Source organism: Myotis nattereri (assembly GCF_964212035.1).
Source record: "Myotis nattereri genome assembly, chromosome: 12".
Classification (NCBI taxonomy): domain Eukaryota; kingdom Metazoa; phylum Chordata; class Mammalia; order Chiroptera; family Vespertilionidae; genus Myotis; species Myotis nattereri.
In genome coordinates this window covers 56,809,524-56,828,295 of record NC_138087.1, presented here as the reverse complement: position 1 = coordinate 56,828,295, position 18,772 = coordinate 56,809,524, and the positions used below count along the sequence as shown (strand labels likewise).

At 48.4% G+C, this 18,772-nt stretch overlaps 1 protein-coding gene across 1 annotated transcript in view; it reads left to right on the top strand.

Moving 5' to 3' along the window:
• GABBR2 (gamma-aminobutyric acid type B receptor subunit 2) overlaps positions 1-18,772 on the top strand; it is a 312,072-nt gene that overhangs the window by 240,776 nt on the left and 52,524 nt on the right. The window contains exon 12 of the mRNA XM_081103760.1: positions 11,005-11,112. Coding sequence (XP_080959886.1) covers positions 11,005-11,112 — 108 coding nt within the window. The remainder of the gene's footprint in view (positions 1-11,004; positions 11,113-18,772) is intronic.

Sequence of the window (18,772 nt, the reverse complement as noted above, 5' to 3'; positions counted from 1 at the left end):
TTTGTTGGGAGCAATGTAGGCCCCATTTTGGGAAGCAGGCTCTTAGCTTGGACCTGCTGCTCTAAAATCTCAGTATCGCCCACTACTGACAGCAATGGATTGAAAGTTGGCAGGGAGGGCAAAACAAGCAGAGAGCCCCTCATGCTTGCTGCAGGTCATCACCACCACCTTGGGCTTTCTGGGCTGCATCGGATCCCTGTGCTCTGAGACAGCAGGTGGAAAAGAAGGAAGCCCCTTGGATCTTACGTTGTACGGGATGATGCTCCCCTGATTTCTGCAGATTTTTAGATGGACTGACTCTTACACGTAGTCAAGAAATTATTAATGTTGCCCAGGAACATCAGTATGAATTGTTTAGCAATTGAGAACCTTTCCTACATGCTTACCTTGTTCGAAAGATTCCATTTGAGAAGTGGGTGATCATGTCCCTGATACCCCAGATGGGTGGTGAGTCAGTCGGGTACTCAGGCATCCACCCTCTCTGGGTGGACCTGGAGGGCAGTCAAACCCCAAGTCCTGCAGGGCTCACTCAGTTCAAGCTTCCTATTCTGAGTTTGTTATTCCAAGCCCAGCACACACCCCTCTGCTTTATTCTACCTTTCTGGGGGTAAAGAAGATGAATTCAGGAGTCACAAGTCCCCCATCTGCCTGGCATCAGGGCACCTGAAGTTAGTTTCTGAAGAAGCTGAGCTGCTCAGAAGTCCTTGTGATTTTTCCCTCAAGAGTATGACCCTGTGGCCAAGGATGGTGACTTCAGTACGTGGGAGTCTTGCTCGTTTTGGGGAAGGTGTGAAGCCCATGAAGTCTCCTACATTTCTGCATCAGTGTGATTTTTGTGCCCTGGGGTGCCTTGCAATTTCCTGGGTGCCATGTGTGTCTATGGGCAGCTTTCCTGGGCACTGGTGAGGCTTGAGCAAGGCGCTGCTCCTGAGGCACCCTAAAGAAGCTAAGTGAGGAGAACAAGGCTTTCCTCTCCCCTCTGTGCTCGGGGACACCCTCCCCAAGCTTGAGGGGACCATAATGGAAGTACTACCAGGGGCAGATAAATGACTTCTAATTTACACAGTGCTCTGACCCCTCTATGACCCACCTCAGTCTCCCAGCCGAGAATAAGGGCATCAGAGCTCTACCCTGTGTCTGGCTCCCCACCACTTACTCCCTGCCTCCTGGGAACACATTCACTGGCCTGGGCGTGTTTCCTGCAGAGAGACTTGAGCCCAACCTTCTGAGAGTCTCTCCCACCTAGAAAGGAGCTCCTGACATCCCTTTCTGCTCACAGCACAGGTGCTTCCCGGGGTGTGACCCAAATCCCTCAAACACTGGGTGACGCAGGCTAGGGAGCAAAAAAGGGACATCCCCCACACCGGGTTTTTTCTTTTAATGAAGCCTGACATTCTATTCTGGGAGTCGCTCTCATTTGTGCGAGGGAAGGTTGTCCTGGGAAGCCTGGCAAAGCGGTATGAATAAACCATAAAGTGCTTCACAAATCAGCATTAGCTCCGCACACGAGGGCTCTGGGAGGACGCAGGGCCCGGTTCTCACCACCCCTGAGGATTCATTTATCTGCAGTCAGGGCTGTTTCGGTGGCTCTGCAGAGGGGAGCCACGTTCATGACTGTGGGAAAAGACATCGATTAATGACTCTGGATTGAATTGGGTCAGCACAGATGTGTGCATGGGTCCTTTCTTTAATAATTCCAATATTGCTCAGGAAGGGGAACGGAAAGCTCTTGAGTCTGGAGCCCAAACATCAGGACCCAACAGGTGCAATTTGGGTTGTGCTCCACATGCTAGTCCAGGGGTTGGCTCCCTTATTTCACTTGCTCTCTTGGTCTCTGTTCTCTCCAGGCCTAAGTGGCTGCTCCAGTGAACTCCCACCGAGGGGGAGAAGGAGATAGAAGCAGTGAACACAGATTTCAAACAACAGCCCAGGTTTCGCTCCCACCTCCTACAGTTATTAGCTCCAACCGTGGCAAGTGACATAGCATCTCTGTGCCTCGGTGTTGTCATCTGTAAAATGAGTGTAACAAGCACAGGATCGGTGTGTGGGCTAAATTAGCTGCTTTAGACAAGCTGCCTAGAACATGGAGTGACTGTGGAAGCAGGGATGGGGAGGGGGGGGAAAGGGGGTAGGCATCTTTCTCCCCATCACAGTACAATTTCCTGGAGCCTCCCCGCCACACCCCCCCCCTCGCCCCCCGTGCTCTGTGGGAAATCTTGTAGGACAAAGGACAAGGTGGACCATGGTGCCAGCTTCAGATGTGGAGCAGTGTAAGTCACAGTTCAGTCCCTTCTGCTGCCATATGAATGTCACTCTTTTTCTTTTTTTAGAGTTCAGCATAGAAACTAAACACAAAGATAAACCATGAACATCACCTCAGGAAGAAACCTATGACAGTCACAAGTCGATGCCTCTCTAGGGGCTGTGCTTCTGCTCGGAAGGGCCATTATAACTTGGACAGGGGGTGGCTGATGTGTGAGCACGTGCGCGCGCGCACACACACACACACACACACACACAGCTACTGCTGGGGAAGCAGTTTCACTTGTTCCCATCCCCCACTCCTTCTGACCCTTTCCGGAATCTTCCCAGCCTGGTTTCAGCAAGTCTTGCAAATAGCTCCAGCTACACTGTGCTGTCTCCCTGGACACTGTGTGAGTAGTGGAATCACCATAGCAACATGGCCCCTGTGGGCACGGAGCTGCCTATGAGGACAGTGTTGGGTGTGAGCCAGAGCCCAGGTGCCAGGGGCAGGGGGTTGGGAAGGCCCCATCACAGCTTACTCACTGACCTGGCTCAGGAATCCCAGCACCTGGCAGCCCAGAGAAGGAGTATGGTGGGTAGGGAAGAGGAAAGGCACCCGTCCTCCTTGTAGAGTCTTAGGCAGAAACCCCAGCGGGAGTGTGGAGGGTGAGGGGGGACTCTGCAGTGAGGATGAGAAGACTCAGGTGGGCTTGGATTCCAGCGAGCCCAGGTCTCAACAGCCTTGGGCACTCCCAGAACATTCCTGGTGGTGGTGCCATGTGAATGCCCCGAGCCCCTGCCCTCATGAAATTCAGCTCTCTCAGCTGTGCTTTACCAAGGCCAGCTTGCCGCCAGATGCAGCCTTTCCTTCAAATCGCCACAACTGCCTGACAGGGCCAGGTTCACTGTCCCCACTTTATAGGAGAGAAAACCAGAACTCTGTTTTCCATGGCCAAATGGCAGAATTGAAGCTTGGAACTAGCTTTGTGGGACTATAAAGACATCTGAAACATTTCATTCATCTTTTTTAAGCGATATTTTGATTTTTTTTAAAGCTGGTTTATACAAGGAGAAAGAGATCAGGTGAATTCTTAGGGTTGTGGTCAACATATATCACAACCAAAATTTTTGTTCATTCAGATTTTTCTAAATTGAGATGTAATTTATATACCACAAAAATTCACCCTTTTATGGTATACAGTCCAGGAGTTTTAGTGTATTTTTGATGCATCCCCAAAGTATATCAGAGTGACTCGCACATAAGAGAGTTGCAGTCAGACTGCTTGCATTCAAAGGCCAACCGCACCACTTCCCAGCTGTGTGTTGAAGTTACTTAACATCTCTGAACCGTAGTTTGTTCCTCTCTGTAGTGGGGATAATAATAGGGCTGTGAGGATTAAACGAGATAGTGTATGTAAAGCACTTAGTGTCTGCCACATAATAAGATTCAGTAAATGTTAGCCATTGTCACATGAATGAATGAGTGAGTGAATGATGGGATGGTGTTCACCTCTGGCCAGCGCTGAGAGAGACACTGATAAGGCAGAGTAAATTTGGGGTGAAGAAGAGGCTGGACAGTGGGGTTGGTGCTAGTCAATTGGGTGTAGGTATAGGCATGGTGGCTGTGGGCTTTATGTGGTCTTGCACTGCTAGAAAAGTCACCTGAATTGTTTCATCAGAAAGGCTTTGCTTTACTCCAAACCCTAGAGGATCCTGGGCAAGACAGGGACACACACCTGGACTGCCTTGGGACACACACCAAATCTCTCCACCACCCTTGCCCCAGGAAGACAAGGCAGGCCGAGAGACCCCAGGCTGAAGCCAGGTCTTTCAGCTCCAGGGTCCATGCTTTCTCCTGGCTCTCTACAAAACAGAGGTCTGGGGCTTGCTTTTGGACTGTCTGGGTCTTCCTTCTTGCCCTCTCACTAGTGATTGCCTGGGGTGAGCAGACAGAATGAAACAGAAGGCCCTTTTCAGGACCTTGGACAGCAGGAAAGCACTTCCCCCAGCATCCTGCCAGCTACCAGGGCTTCATCCCCTGCTGCCTGACTTCCTGACCTGGGGCCCACATACCTCTGTGGTAGCAGGAGGCCCAGAGCATAGCAGCCCATCATCTGTCAGAACAGACCTACCAGAGAGGCTGTGTGTCCATTTTCCTGCTTATCCCCAAAAGAGCAATGAAAGCCCTTCTCTCTGCCAGGCAGCCCTTCCCAAAATCAATTGAACAAGCAGCTGAGCTGAAATTGTTCCGGGCATAGATTTTTCCTTCCATTTGGAGATATGCTCTAATTGGTTTTTGTTTTTGTTTTTTTCTTTTTCATAGTTGAGACTGAGATGGTATTGCCTGCCTTAAGTTTTTTACCCCTACCCCATGGATGTATGTGTTCAAGGCAGTGGGCAGAGGGGCCCAAGTATTTTATAGCTGAGGAGACAAAAGGAAATATGTTAACATCAGAAGAGGAAATATGTTTAAGACTTTGGGAGAGAAAACGAAGTAGCTATTTATCTTGTGTTGATGAATCAGGAGACACTTGTAGCAGAGGCAACATATTAGAAACAGAATCATTAGAGCTCCTTAGAATCTTCTAGTTTATTTGGCATCATGGAGCTACACAAAAGGGAGAGATAAAATAAAACTTCCCTCAGTGCAGGAAATGTCCCTACAGCACCACGATAGGGGGTCCTCCAAGCTCTGCTTAAATATTTGAAGTGACAGGGAGCTCAATACCTCACAGATAATATATTTCATTTGGGTGGAAGGGACCACTGAGGCCATGAACTCAACCTCTGTTGCAGTTGATTGCTCCAATTCCCTCTGTGATCTTTCTGCATGTACTTGGTCAGCTCAACTTGCACATTTCTGGTGACAAAGAGTTAATTACCTCCTTATCTGGGTCACCCAGCCTGATCACCTCTCAGTGCTGGCTAAAGGCAGGCAAAGCAGGCTGTACTTCTCAGAAGCACTGTCTCATGGGAGTGGCAGACAGGTCATCATGTAGATGTCATCTCAGTGTGACTAGCACAGCAGAAGCATGTGTGAGGGCAGAAGTCACAAAGAGGAGGTAGCCATGACCTCCATACAAGGCCTGGGAGGGCTTCTCAGAGGAGGTGGCCCATGATTTAGATTTTAGAGGACAAATGAGAATGTGTGAATGAGATAAAAAGAGGAATGGCATTCTGAGTAGAAGAAATAGCTGGTGCCAGGCCTGGCAGCATGAGCCTGGGTGGTGCATGGGGAACATTTATGCAGCATAGAATTGCTTGGATGTGAAAGTGCCATGTGGGGAGTGACAGGAGAGGTATCCGGGTGGTTGGGGCTGCACCCTGCTAAGAATCTGAAGTTTAATCTGAAGGCTTGCTGGGGCTGCAAAGGGTTTAATCCTGGAGAGACCTGCTTATATTTGCATTGGATGGATGAGCAGGAGATGAGGGCAGAGATAGGAGGTGCTAGCTGGAGGCACCTGCATGGCCCAGTGAGTGTTGATAAGGAACACGTGAACAAAAATCAGACATTGATTAAGAACCTCAGCATCTAACCCTCACAGCCAAGCTATGAAGTCAGAGGCATTATTGTTATTCCCACTTCACAGATGAGGAAATCAAGGCTCCAAGAGGTTACAAGGCCTGCCCAGGTTCACATAGATAACAAGTGACAAAGCCATGATTAAACCCATGTCAGTCTGACTCCAGAGCACTGTTGACTAATGTGGATAGCACCATGGGAACAGAGAGAGGGGGTACTAACAAGAGACTTGGGAGTAAGATGGCAGAGCCCTGGCAGAAGACAGAGCCTACCCGCTGGTTCACATAAAGAGAGGTGTGGGTGGGGTTAAGGAAGCAAACAGGGTGTGGAGGCCCTGAGAGACCACTCCTAGGCCTGAAGGGTAAAGAGAGGAGTGTCTTCCTGAACCTGGAGAGGACTGGAACCATGGGAGGAGCCAGCTACAGCCAGAGAAACAGCATGGACACAGTGGCAGCAGGGAGCACATTGCCCTATCTTCTCTCTCCTGGCACCTTCCAGTCTCCTGGTGGGGCCTTTAGATCCAGCCAGAAACCAGAGGTCAAGGGAGCCCAGAAGTTGCTAACTTGGGATCCCACCTCTGAGGGCACAGAGAAGGCAAAGGACAGGACTTGGGTGGGGGAGACAGAGGAGATGGGCTTGGCGAATGACTAAAAGAAAGAGAGTCAGGGCGGATTCCTGGGATACTTCCAGATCCCTAACATGGGTGACAGGTGGATAATGGCACTGCTCCCTGAGTTGGGACGAGATAGAGCTGCTCAGGGGAAGCTGATGGGCTCAGCTTTGGCTGTGAGTGTGTAGGTTTTATGGGACAGCTAAGTGTTACCTAAGTCTCCAGAGACAGGGACATATGCCGGTCTGGAGCTCAGAAGAAAGATAGGAACTGGGAAAGAGGTAAGGGAATTGTCAGCACAAAAGTGGTTGAAGCTTGAAGGGGGGGGGGGGGTGATAACCCAAAGAGAGCCCTTAAATCAGCAGGTCTGAGCCCTAGGGCCCACTCCCATCTTAAAGAGGGGGAGAGAAACGTAATACATCCCTTTGCAGGAGCCTAACCAGTGCTGGTCCTGAGCAGAGCCAGCCTGGGGTGGGCGTCTCTGTGGGAGTCCCACGGTCCTGCTTTCAGGGTCTTTCCTCTAGTGTGCTTTCATCACTGTCTGAAGAGCTGTCTCCGAATGGGGCGTGAACCCACTGGGATCTTCTTGAGAAAGAATACACTGCAGCTTTTATTTACCTTTTATGTAGAAAAAATGAAAGCAATTAAGCTTTACTAATATTTAATACTTCAACTGACCCTGGGGCCCGGCGCAGTGGGTGTGTCTAGTGGCCTTTATTCAGGAACCCTCTGGAGAAGGGAGTGTTGGTCAATCCGTCACATCAGAGAGTGAGGGGCATAGTGTTGATAACCCCCAAGACAACCCCCAGCTCAGTAATTCACTAGAAGGATCCAGCGTTAGTGGTACTCAGCAATGATTTATTACATCGAAAGACCATAAAGAAAAATCTGCAAAGGGAAAATGTTCAGGCGATGAAGACCGGGGAAAACCAGGTGCAAGCTTCCAAGAGCCTCTCCCAGTGGATTCACACAGGATGTGCTTAATTCCCCAGCAACAAATTGTGACAACACATGAAATGTTGTCTACCAGGGAAGCTCACTAGACACCCAGTCCCCTCAGGGTTATTATCAGGGGTGGGTGCCTAGCACAGACCAAAATCCCAGACTCCCAGGGGGAAAGCAGGTATGTAACATAGGCCAGGTTGTTTGCACAAACAGTTCGGGCACAGAGAGTCACTCTGATCTTTGAGGAGATGGTGGGAACCTTCCCCAAATCCAGGTTCACAGACAGCAGCTTAAGGGCCAGCCTTGCCAGCAGGCCTGAGGACACAGTCTGCTATGCCTGCAACTCTTTTATGCCCAGAAATCTTCAACCATTCTTTGCTCTCAGTCTGTGGCAAGATATTGCAGTTCCCAGATGCCAGCTTCAATTTATATGATTGAGTTTTAGCTAACTTAACTCATTTATATCATTGAGTCTTAATGAATTTAGGCCTCACAAAATAGACAAGTGGCCTGAAAATGATTACTTTAAAAAGAACACACATAAGTCAAGCAAATATAATGCTAAGCACATTGGAGTAACACTTCTACCCGAAACAGATCTTTGTCAGCCACCTGATGAGGTAAAAATGATGCTATTATTTCATCCTTTACCATCCTTTTAAAATTTCCATGTTCTATGTATGTTCATGTTGAAAACTGTTTTTTCTGGTAGGAGAACATGATCAAGATGTATGAAAGCCATTGGTCTTAACAATGGCAACCCATTTGCTTTGGAAGTGTGTTGAGCTCACTCAGGATAGGGTCCTCAGGCTGGTCAGCCACCCGGTGTGTCCTGTCCCTTTGACAGCTGACTCCTGGGCATGGATGAACCTGATTTGGGTTAAGGAGACTCTGTTTGGGGAGAAGGGAGCACGGTGTGGGGTAGAGAGGGCTTGACTGGGCCCAGGCTCAGCTCTGATGGAGCTGTGTGGCGTAGATGACAGAAACATCTTAAACGCTGTCTCAGCTTCCTCACTGGCAGAGTGGTTTTCTCACTCAACTGACAGCTCCAGAAGCATCCCCCTGGTTTTTGTTGTTGTTTTGTTTGTTTGTTTTTATCATATGTATTTAGCCTCTAATAATACAGTCTTTGACTTGTAGTGGCATATACTTAGGATTTTTCAACTTGCAAAAATGATTCCCATTCAGTAGAGACCTACTCTGAATTTTGACCTTTTTCTGGACTAATGATATGTGGTACATTATTCTCTCACTAGAGGCCCGGTGCACAAATTCGTGCATGGGTTAGGTCCAGCCGGCCCGCCCCGATTGGGGCTGATCGGGCCAAGCCAGCCTGGAGGAGGGGATACAGGAGGTGGGCCAGCCGGGGGGAGGAGCCGCAGGAGATTGGCCAGCTGGCCCTGCCCCAGATCGGGCTGGTTGGCTGGCCATAGTGCAAGTCATAGCAACCGGTCATTCTGGTCATTCCAATCATTCCGGTTGCTTGGCTTTTATATATATAGATGATGCTGGGCAGCAGCAGTGAGATAATGGAAGTGATCTGAGCACTTTAAGGTAGACTAGGCTAAGCTTGAATGGTCCATCAGTTAGATGTATTAAATGTATTCTCACTTACAGTGGGTTTATTGGGACATAACCCCATTGTGTAAGAAGAGAAGCACCTGTACTTACTCAATGAACATAAGAAGGAATGAACAAATGCGTGAATGAGATGATCTTTAAGATCCTATGAAACTCTAATAGACTAGGCATGTATGATCTAGTCATTGAATGAGCTCAGGTCTAAATTTGCAATAATTGGCTCCTTCCCCTCTTTGTTCTGTTCACTTTCCTGGCATTATAATATGGGTGATACTGTGGCCATCCTATGCCTTCTCCAAAGGACTGATTCATTCTTGCCTGTCTGATTTCTCCTTGTTTTGAAATTTAAAAAAAAAAAAAAGGTAAGTGCCCACCTGTACATTGTCAGCATTCCTACCTCACATGTCCATGTTTCTGAAAAATAACTGTAATGCTGTTATCCTTTCTGGACTTGAAGGGTTTAGCGTTGCAGTCTACCTAGCTTGTTCCTATTTTCACAAATAAAGTAGAAAGGGGAAATGCTTTGTCTCTGAAAAGCTGGAGAGCCAAGTGTCCAGGAAGGCAGAATTAAGGGACTCCATGAAGGCACCTGGCTGGAACATCTCTGGGAACTTCCTGCACATGCTGAAGGCAAACTTGGGCTGGGCGAACCTGCTGTGTCCAGTTCCTCTGGCTACCAAGGGCCTGACCTGTCTAGTCTAGCCTGGCTATCTCTCTCTCTTACCACATCCACCTTCTTGTGTTCACCTGAGGCAGGTGAGGACTTTTCAAAGGAAATTTAGCACAATAGAGCTGAGGAAAAGCAGAGGAAAAACCAAAGCCTAGAACTAGAGTTCACAGAGCAGCCAGCTTTTTTGTCCCAATGAACAGGAGGCCCCAGTGGCACACAGCCCGGGGCTGGGCCCAGCCTGGAGCTAGGCGAGTGTCCTGCCTATTGGAGGGTGTCCAGTCCAGCTGGTGAGGATGAAGTCTGGAGAGGCTGATCATGATGGCAGTGCAGGCAGGGAATGGGCATTCAGAAAGCGCCCAAACCTAACAGATGGTGACTGGCCCTTTGCAACCTGCAGGGATCCAAGCTATTGGTGCCTTTCAAGGCTGGCAGTTCCCATCAGTCACCATCCCAGGGCTGGGGATCAGGGTACATCTTTGTCCTGGGGAATAGGCAACAGCCAGACAGAGTCTTAGTCCTGAGCAGGGACCCATGGTCCAGCATGGGCTCAGGGACCAGGCTGGCCTAGCACCGAGTAACCAGACTGCTGAGGTCGCAGCTCAGTAGGCAGTAAGTGGCCTAACTGTGGTGGGAGGGCCGGGGTGGCTGGGCAGCAGAATCCGGGCAGCGTCCGCTCCTCTCTTCCTCCAAATGCCTGAGGAAAGAGGCCCTGGGCGGAGTGGGAAGGTCCTAGCCCTTTTCCTCTGGCCTTCCTCCCTAAACGAGCAGCCCCTCATGATGGCCTGGAGCTGGCCCGGTGCACAATGTGTCCTCCAGGGCCAGCTCTAGCCAAGTCCTGCCTTTTTCTACCAAAGTGCTGGGTTTGCTGAACACTGAGAGGGCCCATCACGGGCTCGTTCACCTGCCCCGGCTCAGCCCCTGTGGCTGTTACTTCCTCCACCCACTGCCCAAAACACAGGACCCATAGAAGGTTCCGGGGCCACTTGGTCTCCTATAGATTCAAGTGAAGAAGCAGAGAGGGCAGCAATTATGTTCCCTTCTGCAGGTCTGTCTCCCCACATGGAAGGCACTCAAGGAAGAAAGGGAGGAGGGAAGGCCAGAGGGCTGTCCTGGGGCCCTCAGTGAGCCCTGAGTGGTCCTGGGGCCTTTCATGCCTCTCTCTGTGGCTGGCTTCCTTGGGGCCTAATAGAAGGCAGGATTTGAATCTCAAATGCCTCAGTGCCCAGGGCCCTGGATCCAGCAAGTGGCTGATAGAACTAAATGTCTATCAAATTGAAATGCGATTGAAAGACTGTTGATATTAGTAAAACTCTATGAAATGTAGAGTGTCTGTTCCCATCATCTAGAGTCCCCTTGTTGGGAAACTCTCATAAATGACGGGGTCGGTCCACCTAGGAGGTATTAATGCTTGTGTTTTCTCATGGCCTCTAGGTCAGGACCTGGATTCTCACCGTGGGCTACACAACCGCCTTCGGGGCAATGTTTGCAAAGACATGGAGGGTCCACGCCATCTTCAAAAATGTGAAAATGAAGAAGAAGGTAATCACTCCTTCTGTTTCAGGGTGTCTGCAGTGTCCAGGTAGCATTTATTTAACAAATATTTATTAAGCATCTACTATGTGCCAGGCACTAGGCTATTTGCTGGGAATTCAAGATAAACACAATCCCTGCCTCACCCCACCCCATCTATACCTTCAGTCACTTGGGAAAATCATACAGTTTACAAAGGGTTTCCCATGCACAGTGATAAGGGCTGATCAGGGACATAATGGGCCGGGGGGGGGGGGGCGGGTGCTGGGGTACGAGCACTCAGGGAAGGCTTCATGTAGTAAGTGTCACCTTGCTGAGGCTGGAGGGTGAGTGGGGATTAGCCAGACGGAGGCTGTGGAGTTTTCGAGCCCTATAGAGGGAATAGTGCACAGAGGCCTGGGGAGGGGTGGTGTATTCTTGTTGCTGAAAGAGGTTCCATGTGGCTGGAGCACGGAATTCATGGGGACAGGGTAGAGAAGAGGCTCCGGGGGAAGGCAGAAGTCATGGTAAGGAATCTGAACTTTAACTTTTGGGCACTGGGATCCCTTACAAGAGGGGAATGATACAGGACAGGGACCTGATTTAATCATTCCGTGTTCAAAGAGGCCCTTGGAAGCAGGAGTTCTGTCTTCATGTGGGTGGAAAGCATTTGTCACCAGCATGCTGACTAAGCTTGATTCTTAGGATGTCAGAGAGAAACTTTCTCCACCACTGTCCCTTTAACTCTTCCAGTGGTGCTTCCTCCCTTGCTCCTAGATAAAATCTGGGGCAAGTCTCCTGACTTTGAAGGTCCTCTGTCAGCAACTAATATGTGGAGTCCCTCATAATATCCCAAATTTCAAGCTGCATTCAAGGGCACAGCTTCTCCCTCCCCAGCTCAGCCCTATGGCAGGCCTGCCACCTGCCCTGGGAGAAGGGATGCAAGTGGGCTGTTTTTCTCTTTTACCAGCTCATTTTCAAGGTTTCTGAACCCTCCAGAGTTGGAGCTTGGAGTAGTAGAAGGGGCAGGAATGACCTTACTTGCCAGTAGCTGACATTGGGCTTGCTGGGCCTGGCGTGGATTAAGCAGGCCCTTTAGACTCTCTGGGTATCTTTATGGGTTTTCCAAAAGCCCCATTACTGGGACTTTCTCTCCAGCGGTGCCCTTGACATGGGTGAAATACTCTGCCAGTTGGCCGTGTGGCTTCTTCCACCCTGAGCATCTGGCGGATCCCCCTCTCCTGGGCTCGGCTCGCCCTCCAGCTTGTCTTGTTCAGGGCCACACAGCACTCCCTTGCCCTGTGAGCCACTTCTGCTCTGCAAGAGGCACTCGCACATCCTTCACTCTTATAATCTCAAAGATTTTGGATTGACCCCACTGTAACAGACGCCCCCTTTTTTGCCTCGTCCCCCCACCTCAAGGGCAGCTGGGCAGCTGGCCAGCCTGTCATCCCCTCCCATAGGCTTCTCGGATAACAGAGCAGCATCAGCAGCATCTAGGACAGTGGTTCTCAACCTTCCTAATGCCGCGACCCTTTAATACAGTTCCTCATGTTGTGGTGACCCCCAACCATAAAATTGTTTTCATTGCTACTTCATAACTGTAATTTTGCTACTGTTATGAATCGTCATGTAAATATCTGATATGCAGGATGTATTTTCATTGTTACAAATTGAACATAATTAAAGCATAATGATTAATCACAAAAACAATATGTAATTATATATGTGTTTTCCGATGGTCTTAGGCGACCCCTGTGAAAGGGTCATTTGACCCCCAAAGGGGTCGCGACCCACAGGTTGAGAACCGCTGATCTAGGAGCTTATTAGAAATGCACCTTCTCAGTTCCACACCCTCCCTCCCCTGCCCCAGCCCTAGGAATCCTGGTGGGAGCCCAGGAGCCTGCTTCTCACCAGCCCTTCCCAGGATGCTGATGCAAGCCAAAGTCTGAGAGGCACCGAGGGACTTCCTGAGCCCTCCTGTTCTGTGGCTCTGGTTAGAGAGAGGCTCTGCCACTAGGACAGCTCCATCCTGGCTTTAAAGAATCGCAGTGTTGATTCCTCTGTGCCCACATGTGATTCATCCATACTGTGATCTGTAATAAAGAACCAGCCTTTATGTCCCATTACTCATGTGATCGGTGAGCAAGAACACTGATTATCTGGTAACAGTTGACAAAACATGTCAAGAAGACTATAGGAGTTGAGTTGTCTTGAAAGCTCCCCAGAGGCAGAGCTGTGATGTGGCCACAGCCTGCTGCACCCCTGGGAGTCTGGGCACCTGAGCGCTCCAGCTGGTGGTGGGCCTAGGGGTCTTGTCTGAGAAATTGCAAAAGGCTCTGAGTACAGATTTGGTCACCAGTTGTGTCTGTTGTGCAGATGATCAAGGCCAGATGCACACACCATTCCATCAGGAGAAACTCCTGCTCTCGGCCTCCTAGTTACTCCAGGGGCAGGTTTGCAGGGCCGCATTCACAAACCAAACTAGAGGAGTTAAAGGTGGAAAAGAGACCTTTGTCTCGTAATTGGAAACTCAAGGCTGGGAACCAGATTGTTTTGAAAGGGTTGTGGTAGTTGCAGGTCAAAACTGGGATTGAATTCTCCATGCTTTTCTTTTATATGGCCAAGGTGGGTTTTTATTGTTCAGTTTCATTGTGGTTTTATTTTTAGTTTAGACTTTTTTATTAAAATGGACCCCTTAATTTTTTTTTACTGACGTATATACTAGATTTACAAAAATTTGTAAATGCAATTATACACTTTTTCTCATATAGTCTTTTTATCTTTTTCTTCTTTCCCTGGCTCCCACCTCCTTGTCCCTCCATCCACGATGGCATGCCCTCCCTAAATGCACATACATAAACTCCACCCATATGGCTAGATTTTTTTTAAGACATTAAAGGAAAAGAAGCCTTTTGACATGTGGTGATTTAATGCTCCCAAAGTCGGTATTTTTATAGCATTTACTCTTTTGTCTAAGGGCCAGTCATAAACTCTTGAACTGAGAAGCCTTATTGCAGTCTTTATTCTGCCTTTCACTAGAGCTGAGCTGAAATGTTGAGATGAGGGCAGTAACTCAGAGATGAGATCTTCTCCTGTGGGCAGAGGGGGTTTTGTTGTTGTTGTCTTTTTTTTTTTTAGGGAAAAGAAAGTTCACTACAAATATTACTTGATTCCGTTGCCATCAGTGACATAGGGACATCCACTCAGGTCTTTATCCAGGCTCAGCTTGAGGAAAATGCCAAGAGAGGAGTTTGAACAGCTTCACTAAAGCATCAGCCATCTGAGTGAGGCAGGAAGGCAGGGCCACTGTGTGGCACGACCCGGGAGACACCATTCACACTGTATTCCCCCTGGATTGGTGTGCCTGAAACTAGACAATGAGTTGGTCCTAGAGAAGTCCAGTCTGAATCAGTCAAAAAAACATCTGAAGGTTTTTGAAGAAGTAAAGAAATGCCTTTTTAGGAAACCAGAAGTCAGCTGCTGCTTCTGTAAAGAGCCAGAAAGTAACTCTGTCAGGCTTTGCAGGCCGTGCCGTCTCTGTTGCCACCACTCAGCTCTGCGGTTGTAGAATAAAAGCAGCGGTATCCATAACGTGAATGGAAAAGGCTGTGTTCCAATAGAACTTTATTTATAAAAACAAGCAGTGGGCCATATTTGTGGTTCGCTAATCCCTGTTCTAACAACAGTGGGAAGTGACATGTAATAATAATAGCTGACGTCTGTTGAACAGTAACTGTGAGCAGAGCTCTAGTAATCTCACGTGGTTTGTGTAGTTATCACCCCCATTTTGTAGATGAGGATACTGGCTCCGAGAGATTACAAGACTTACTCAAGATCATATAGCTAGTTGTAAGATGAAACTCAGATCTGGTTCCAGAGCCTGGTGCTTCCCCATTCCTGGGTGCCTACGCTCCCATCTCTGTCAGTGAGGATGGAGCGCTAGCAACTTGCTAGCCTCAGAGCGAGAAAGGAGCATGATATAACAGAGAGAAGAGGAAGCTGAAAAATAAGGAAGTCAGGGAAGCTGCTGGGAGACTTGTTAGCCTTGCCTAACATGAGGATTCTCTGGTGCTCAGGCTTTGTATGATCAGGTCAGTGCTATTTTTAAATTTAAAAATTTAGATCTCTTTTTAAAAGGCTATTTTAAATCACCTCTCCTTGACCTTCTATTGTGTATATGTGTGAGTATTAAGTTATTCACAATCAGTCTCCCTCACTATCATGCATGCTTCATGTGGATGAGATATTTATGTTTTGCCCATCCCTGTGCCTAAAATAGCTCACTCTGAGTAGGCGCTAAAGTTTTTCTGCAGTTAATAAATGAAATGTGGCTTAAATCTATTCAGTCACAAACACGAGCCAAGTGCCAGGCTTTGGAAATGGTGCCAAAAGGAAATGAGACATGTCCTTCCTCTTATTCTCAGAATCTTCCAACCATGGATCCGTCAGTGTGATCATTAGCCCTGGGTCTAGTAGAGCTGAGGTGCAATATCACATTTTGCCCCTAGATGTCACTGCCAGGCACATAAACAGAATTGCTAATTGTCAAAACCCAAGTAATGGTAGCCAAATAACACATAGCTGCCATTTGTTGAGCATCTTCTCTGTGCCAGACACTGTAACTAGGTGCTTTCACTATATCTCCTTTTAGTCTTACACCAACTCTGCAGCTTCGGGCTCAGTGATCCCAGTTTTAGAGGTAGGAACAAGCCCCAGATCACATTTGTCAAGAGCTGGCATTCAAATGAGATCTTCTAAATCCAAAGCCCATGTTCTCCCCTTGGCACCACACTTAGAGGTAATACATGAGCCTCCCTACTCCCTTCGTCCCTCTGCTCCTTGCCATTTTATAGATGAGAACTGCAGAATGAGAGAGGAAGTGATTTGCCCAAGATCACACAGGTAGCAAGAGATGCAGCCACAAATGCTGTCAGTGCCAAATCCAGGTCCACATAATCTCAAATTCTGTTTTCTCACTGCCCCGTGCTACCTCAAACTTCATACTTGAGCCTTTAAATTGGGAAGACTATCACATTTATCAAAGGGAAGTTCTGGTGCTCATCTTTGAAGGCATGTATGCTTTCCTATTCAGGCACCAGCGGAAGAGGTGCTGCATCCACTCTGAAGGGAAGTCTCCACCCCTTGCAGGTGACTCCTTCAGTGTGGCCACGCCCCATGTCTCTCAGCTCTCTCCCTTCCATGTGCCACTTCTTGTCCAGTGTATACTGTGTAGTCCCAACAGGCCCAAGGTTTTGTGTGCTGGAGTGTAAGGTGTTCCACACTCCTGTACCTTATGGGAAGAGAGCAAGAGAAAATTGCACGACTGAGTAAGTTCAAGGTCCTTTTTTTTTTTTTCCTTTTAATTAAATCTTTATTGTTCAGATTATTACATTTGTTCCTCTTTTTTTCCCCCCCATAACTCCCCTCCTCCCAGTTCCCGCCCCACCCTCCGCCCTCACTCCCCACCCACTGTCCTCATCCATAGGTGCACGATTTTTGTCCAGTCTCTTCCCGCATCTCCCACACCCCTTTCCCCCCCCAAGAATAGTCAGTCCATTCCCTTTCTATGTCCCTGATTCTATTATAATCAACAGTTCATTCTGTTCATCAGATTATTTATTCACTTGATTCTTAGATTCACTTGTTGATAGATGCATATTTGTTGTTCATAATTTGTATCTTTACCTTTTTCTTCCTCTTCCTCTTCTTAAAGGATACCTTTCAGCATTTCATATAATCCTGGTTTGGTGGTGATGAACTCCTTTAGCTTTTCCTTATCTGTGAAGCTCTTTATCTGACCTTCAATTCTGAATGATAGCTTTGCTGGATAAAGTAATCTTGGTTGTAGGTTCTTGGTATTCATCACTTTGAATATTTCTTGCCACTCCCTTCTGGCCTGCAAAGTTTCTGTTGAGAAATCAGCTGACAGTCGTATGGGTATTCCCTTGTAGGTAACTGAGTTTCTTTCTCTTGCTGTTTTTAAGGTTCTCTCTTTATCTTTTGCTCTTGGTATTTTAATTATGATGTGTCTTGGTGTGGTCCTCTTTGGATTCCTTTTGTTTGGGGTTCTCCGCACTTCTTGGACCTGTAAGTCCATTTCTTTCACCAGGTGGGGGAAGTTTTCTGTCATTATTTCTTCAAATAGGTTTTCAATATCTTGCTCTCTCTCATCTTCTGGCACCCCTATAATTCTGATGTTGGTACGCTTGAAGCTGTCCCAGAGGCTCCTTACACTATCCTCGCATTTTTGGATTCTTTTTTCATTTTGCTTTTCCGGTTGGGTGTTTTTTGCTTCCTCGCATTTCAAATCATTGACTTGATTCTTGCCCTCCTCTGGTCTGCTGTCAGGAGTCTGTATAATATTCGTTATTTCAGTCCGTGTATGCTTAATTTCTAGCTGGTTCCCCAATATAACATCGAGGGTCTCATTAGTTTTCTTGTAGATCTCATTAAGTTTATCGGCGGCTTCTAAACAGTTCTTGAGAGACCTTAAAAGTGTGGTTCTGAACTCTATATCTTCCATTGACAATTTTGTCCTGTTTCTTTGTCTCCGCATTTTGTTATGCTTCCTTGGTGCACCCCCTAGTTGTCTTTGTTCGCAGTCTTATAGTTAAATCTTGATTGCTGTAGCTAATACCAGGGAGGGTTTGACCTCCAGGCCAAGTGGCTATGAGAATCAGCTGTGTCTGCAGTGAGAGAACTTCTGTCCTCTAGGGAGGTGCTAATCTAGCCTTTGCCTGAGGCTATCCGGCAAATGCCTCTGTGCAGGGCTTGGGCGGGGCGGGTCGCACAGGATCAACAGGGTGGGCCAGAGAGAGCAGTTATGGCGGCTCTCAGTCCTGTCCCCAGGGGCTCTGCCTCTCTGAGTCCCAGCACCCGCTGCAAACCTCGGAGAGAAAGCTGCGCTCGCTCTGACCGAAGCTAGACAGTCCCGCTTCTCCCGTTTGAGTCTGGGTCCCTAAAGACTTGCCTGTATCTGGAGCTCAGAGTCTGCGACTCCCTCCCGATTGAAAACGCCAACCGCGCCCTCCGCCGCCAGCCCGCTCCGCGCACTCTGCACCTCAGAATTTGACTTGAGCACTGCGCCTCCTCTGAGTGTCCGTATGCGTTTCTCTTTCCTCCTAGTTGTAGGACTTCCACTCAGCCAGCGTTCCTGTGGTTCTGGGTGATGTCCCTTCCGTTTTCTGGTTTCACTTTTGAAGTAGTTGTTCAAAGCAGCAAACTCCGGCGTTAACCTATGCCGCCATCTTGGTTCTCTTCTCAAGATCCTTATTGCCTCCTGGAAGTAAGACTATGTGAAGGGTCGTAGGCCTTTAGTCTCATGGGAAAGCCATGGCAGAGAAGATGGGATCTGGAGGTGCTGGCACGTACTGGTGGGGGAAATTTGGGGAGGGGAGGGGACTGAGAGGCGAAAGCCAGATGGACAGGAGGATGCCCAGTGTTTGTGGCCTCGGCATCCTCTTGTCCATCCTGGCAGCCACTGCTCTGCATCTTGCCTCCTCCCTGCTCACCAGGACAACTACCCTAGCTTCTAACTGGTCTCCTACCGCAAGCCTCCGCCTCCAGTCTGAAGACTGCTCCTATCACACTGATGCTTAAAGATGCTCAAACATCCAGTGGACCCTTGTGAGGCCCCATTGTGTCACACAAGCTCTCCCCCTCCACCTAGCCTGTCTCCAGCCACCCC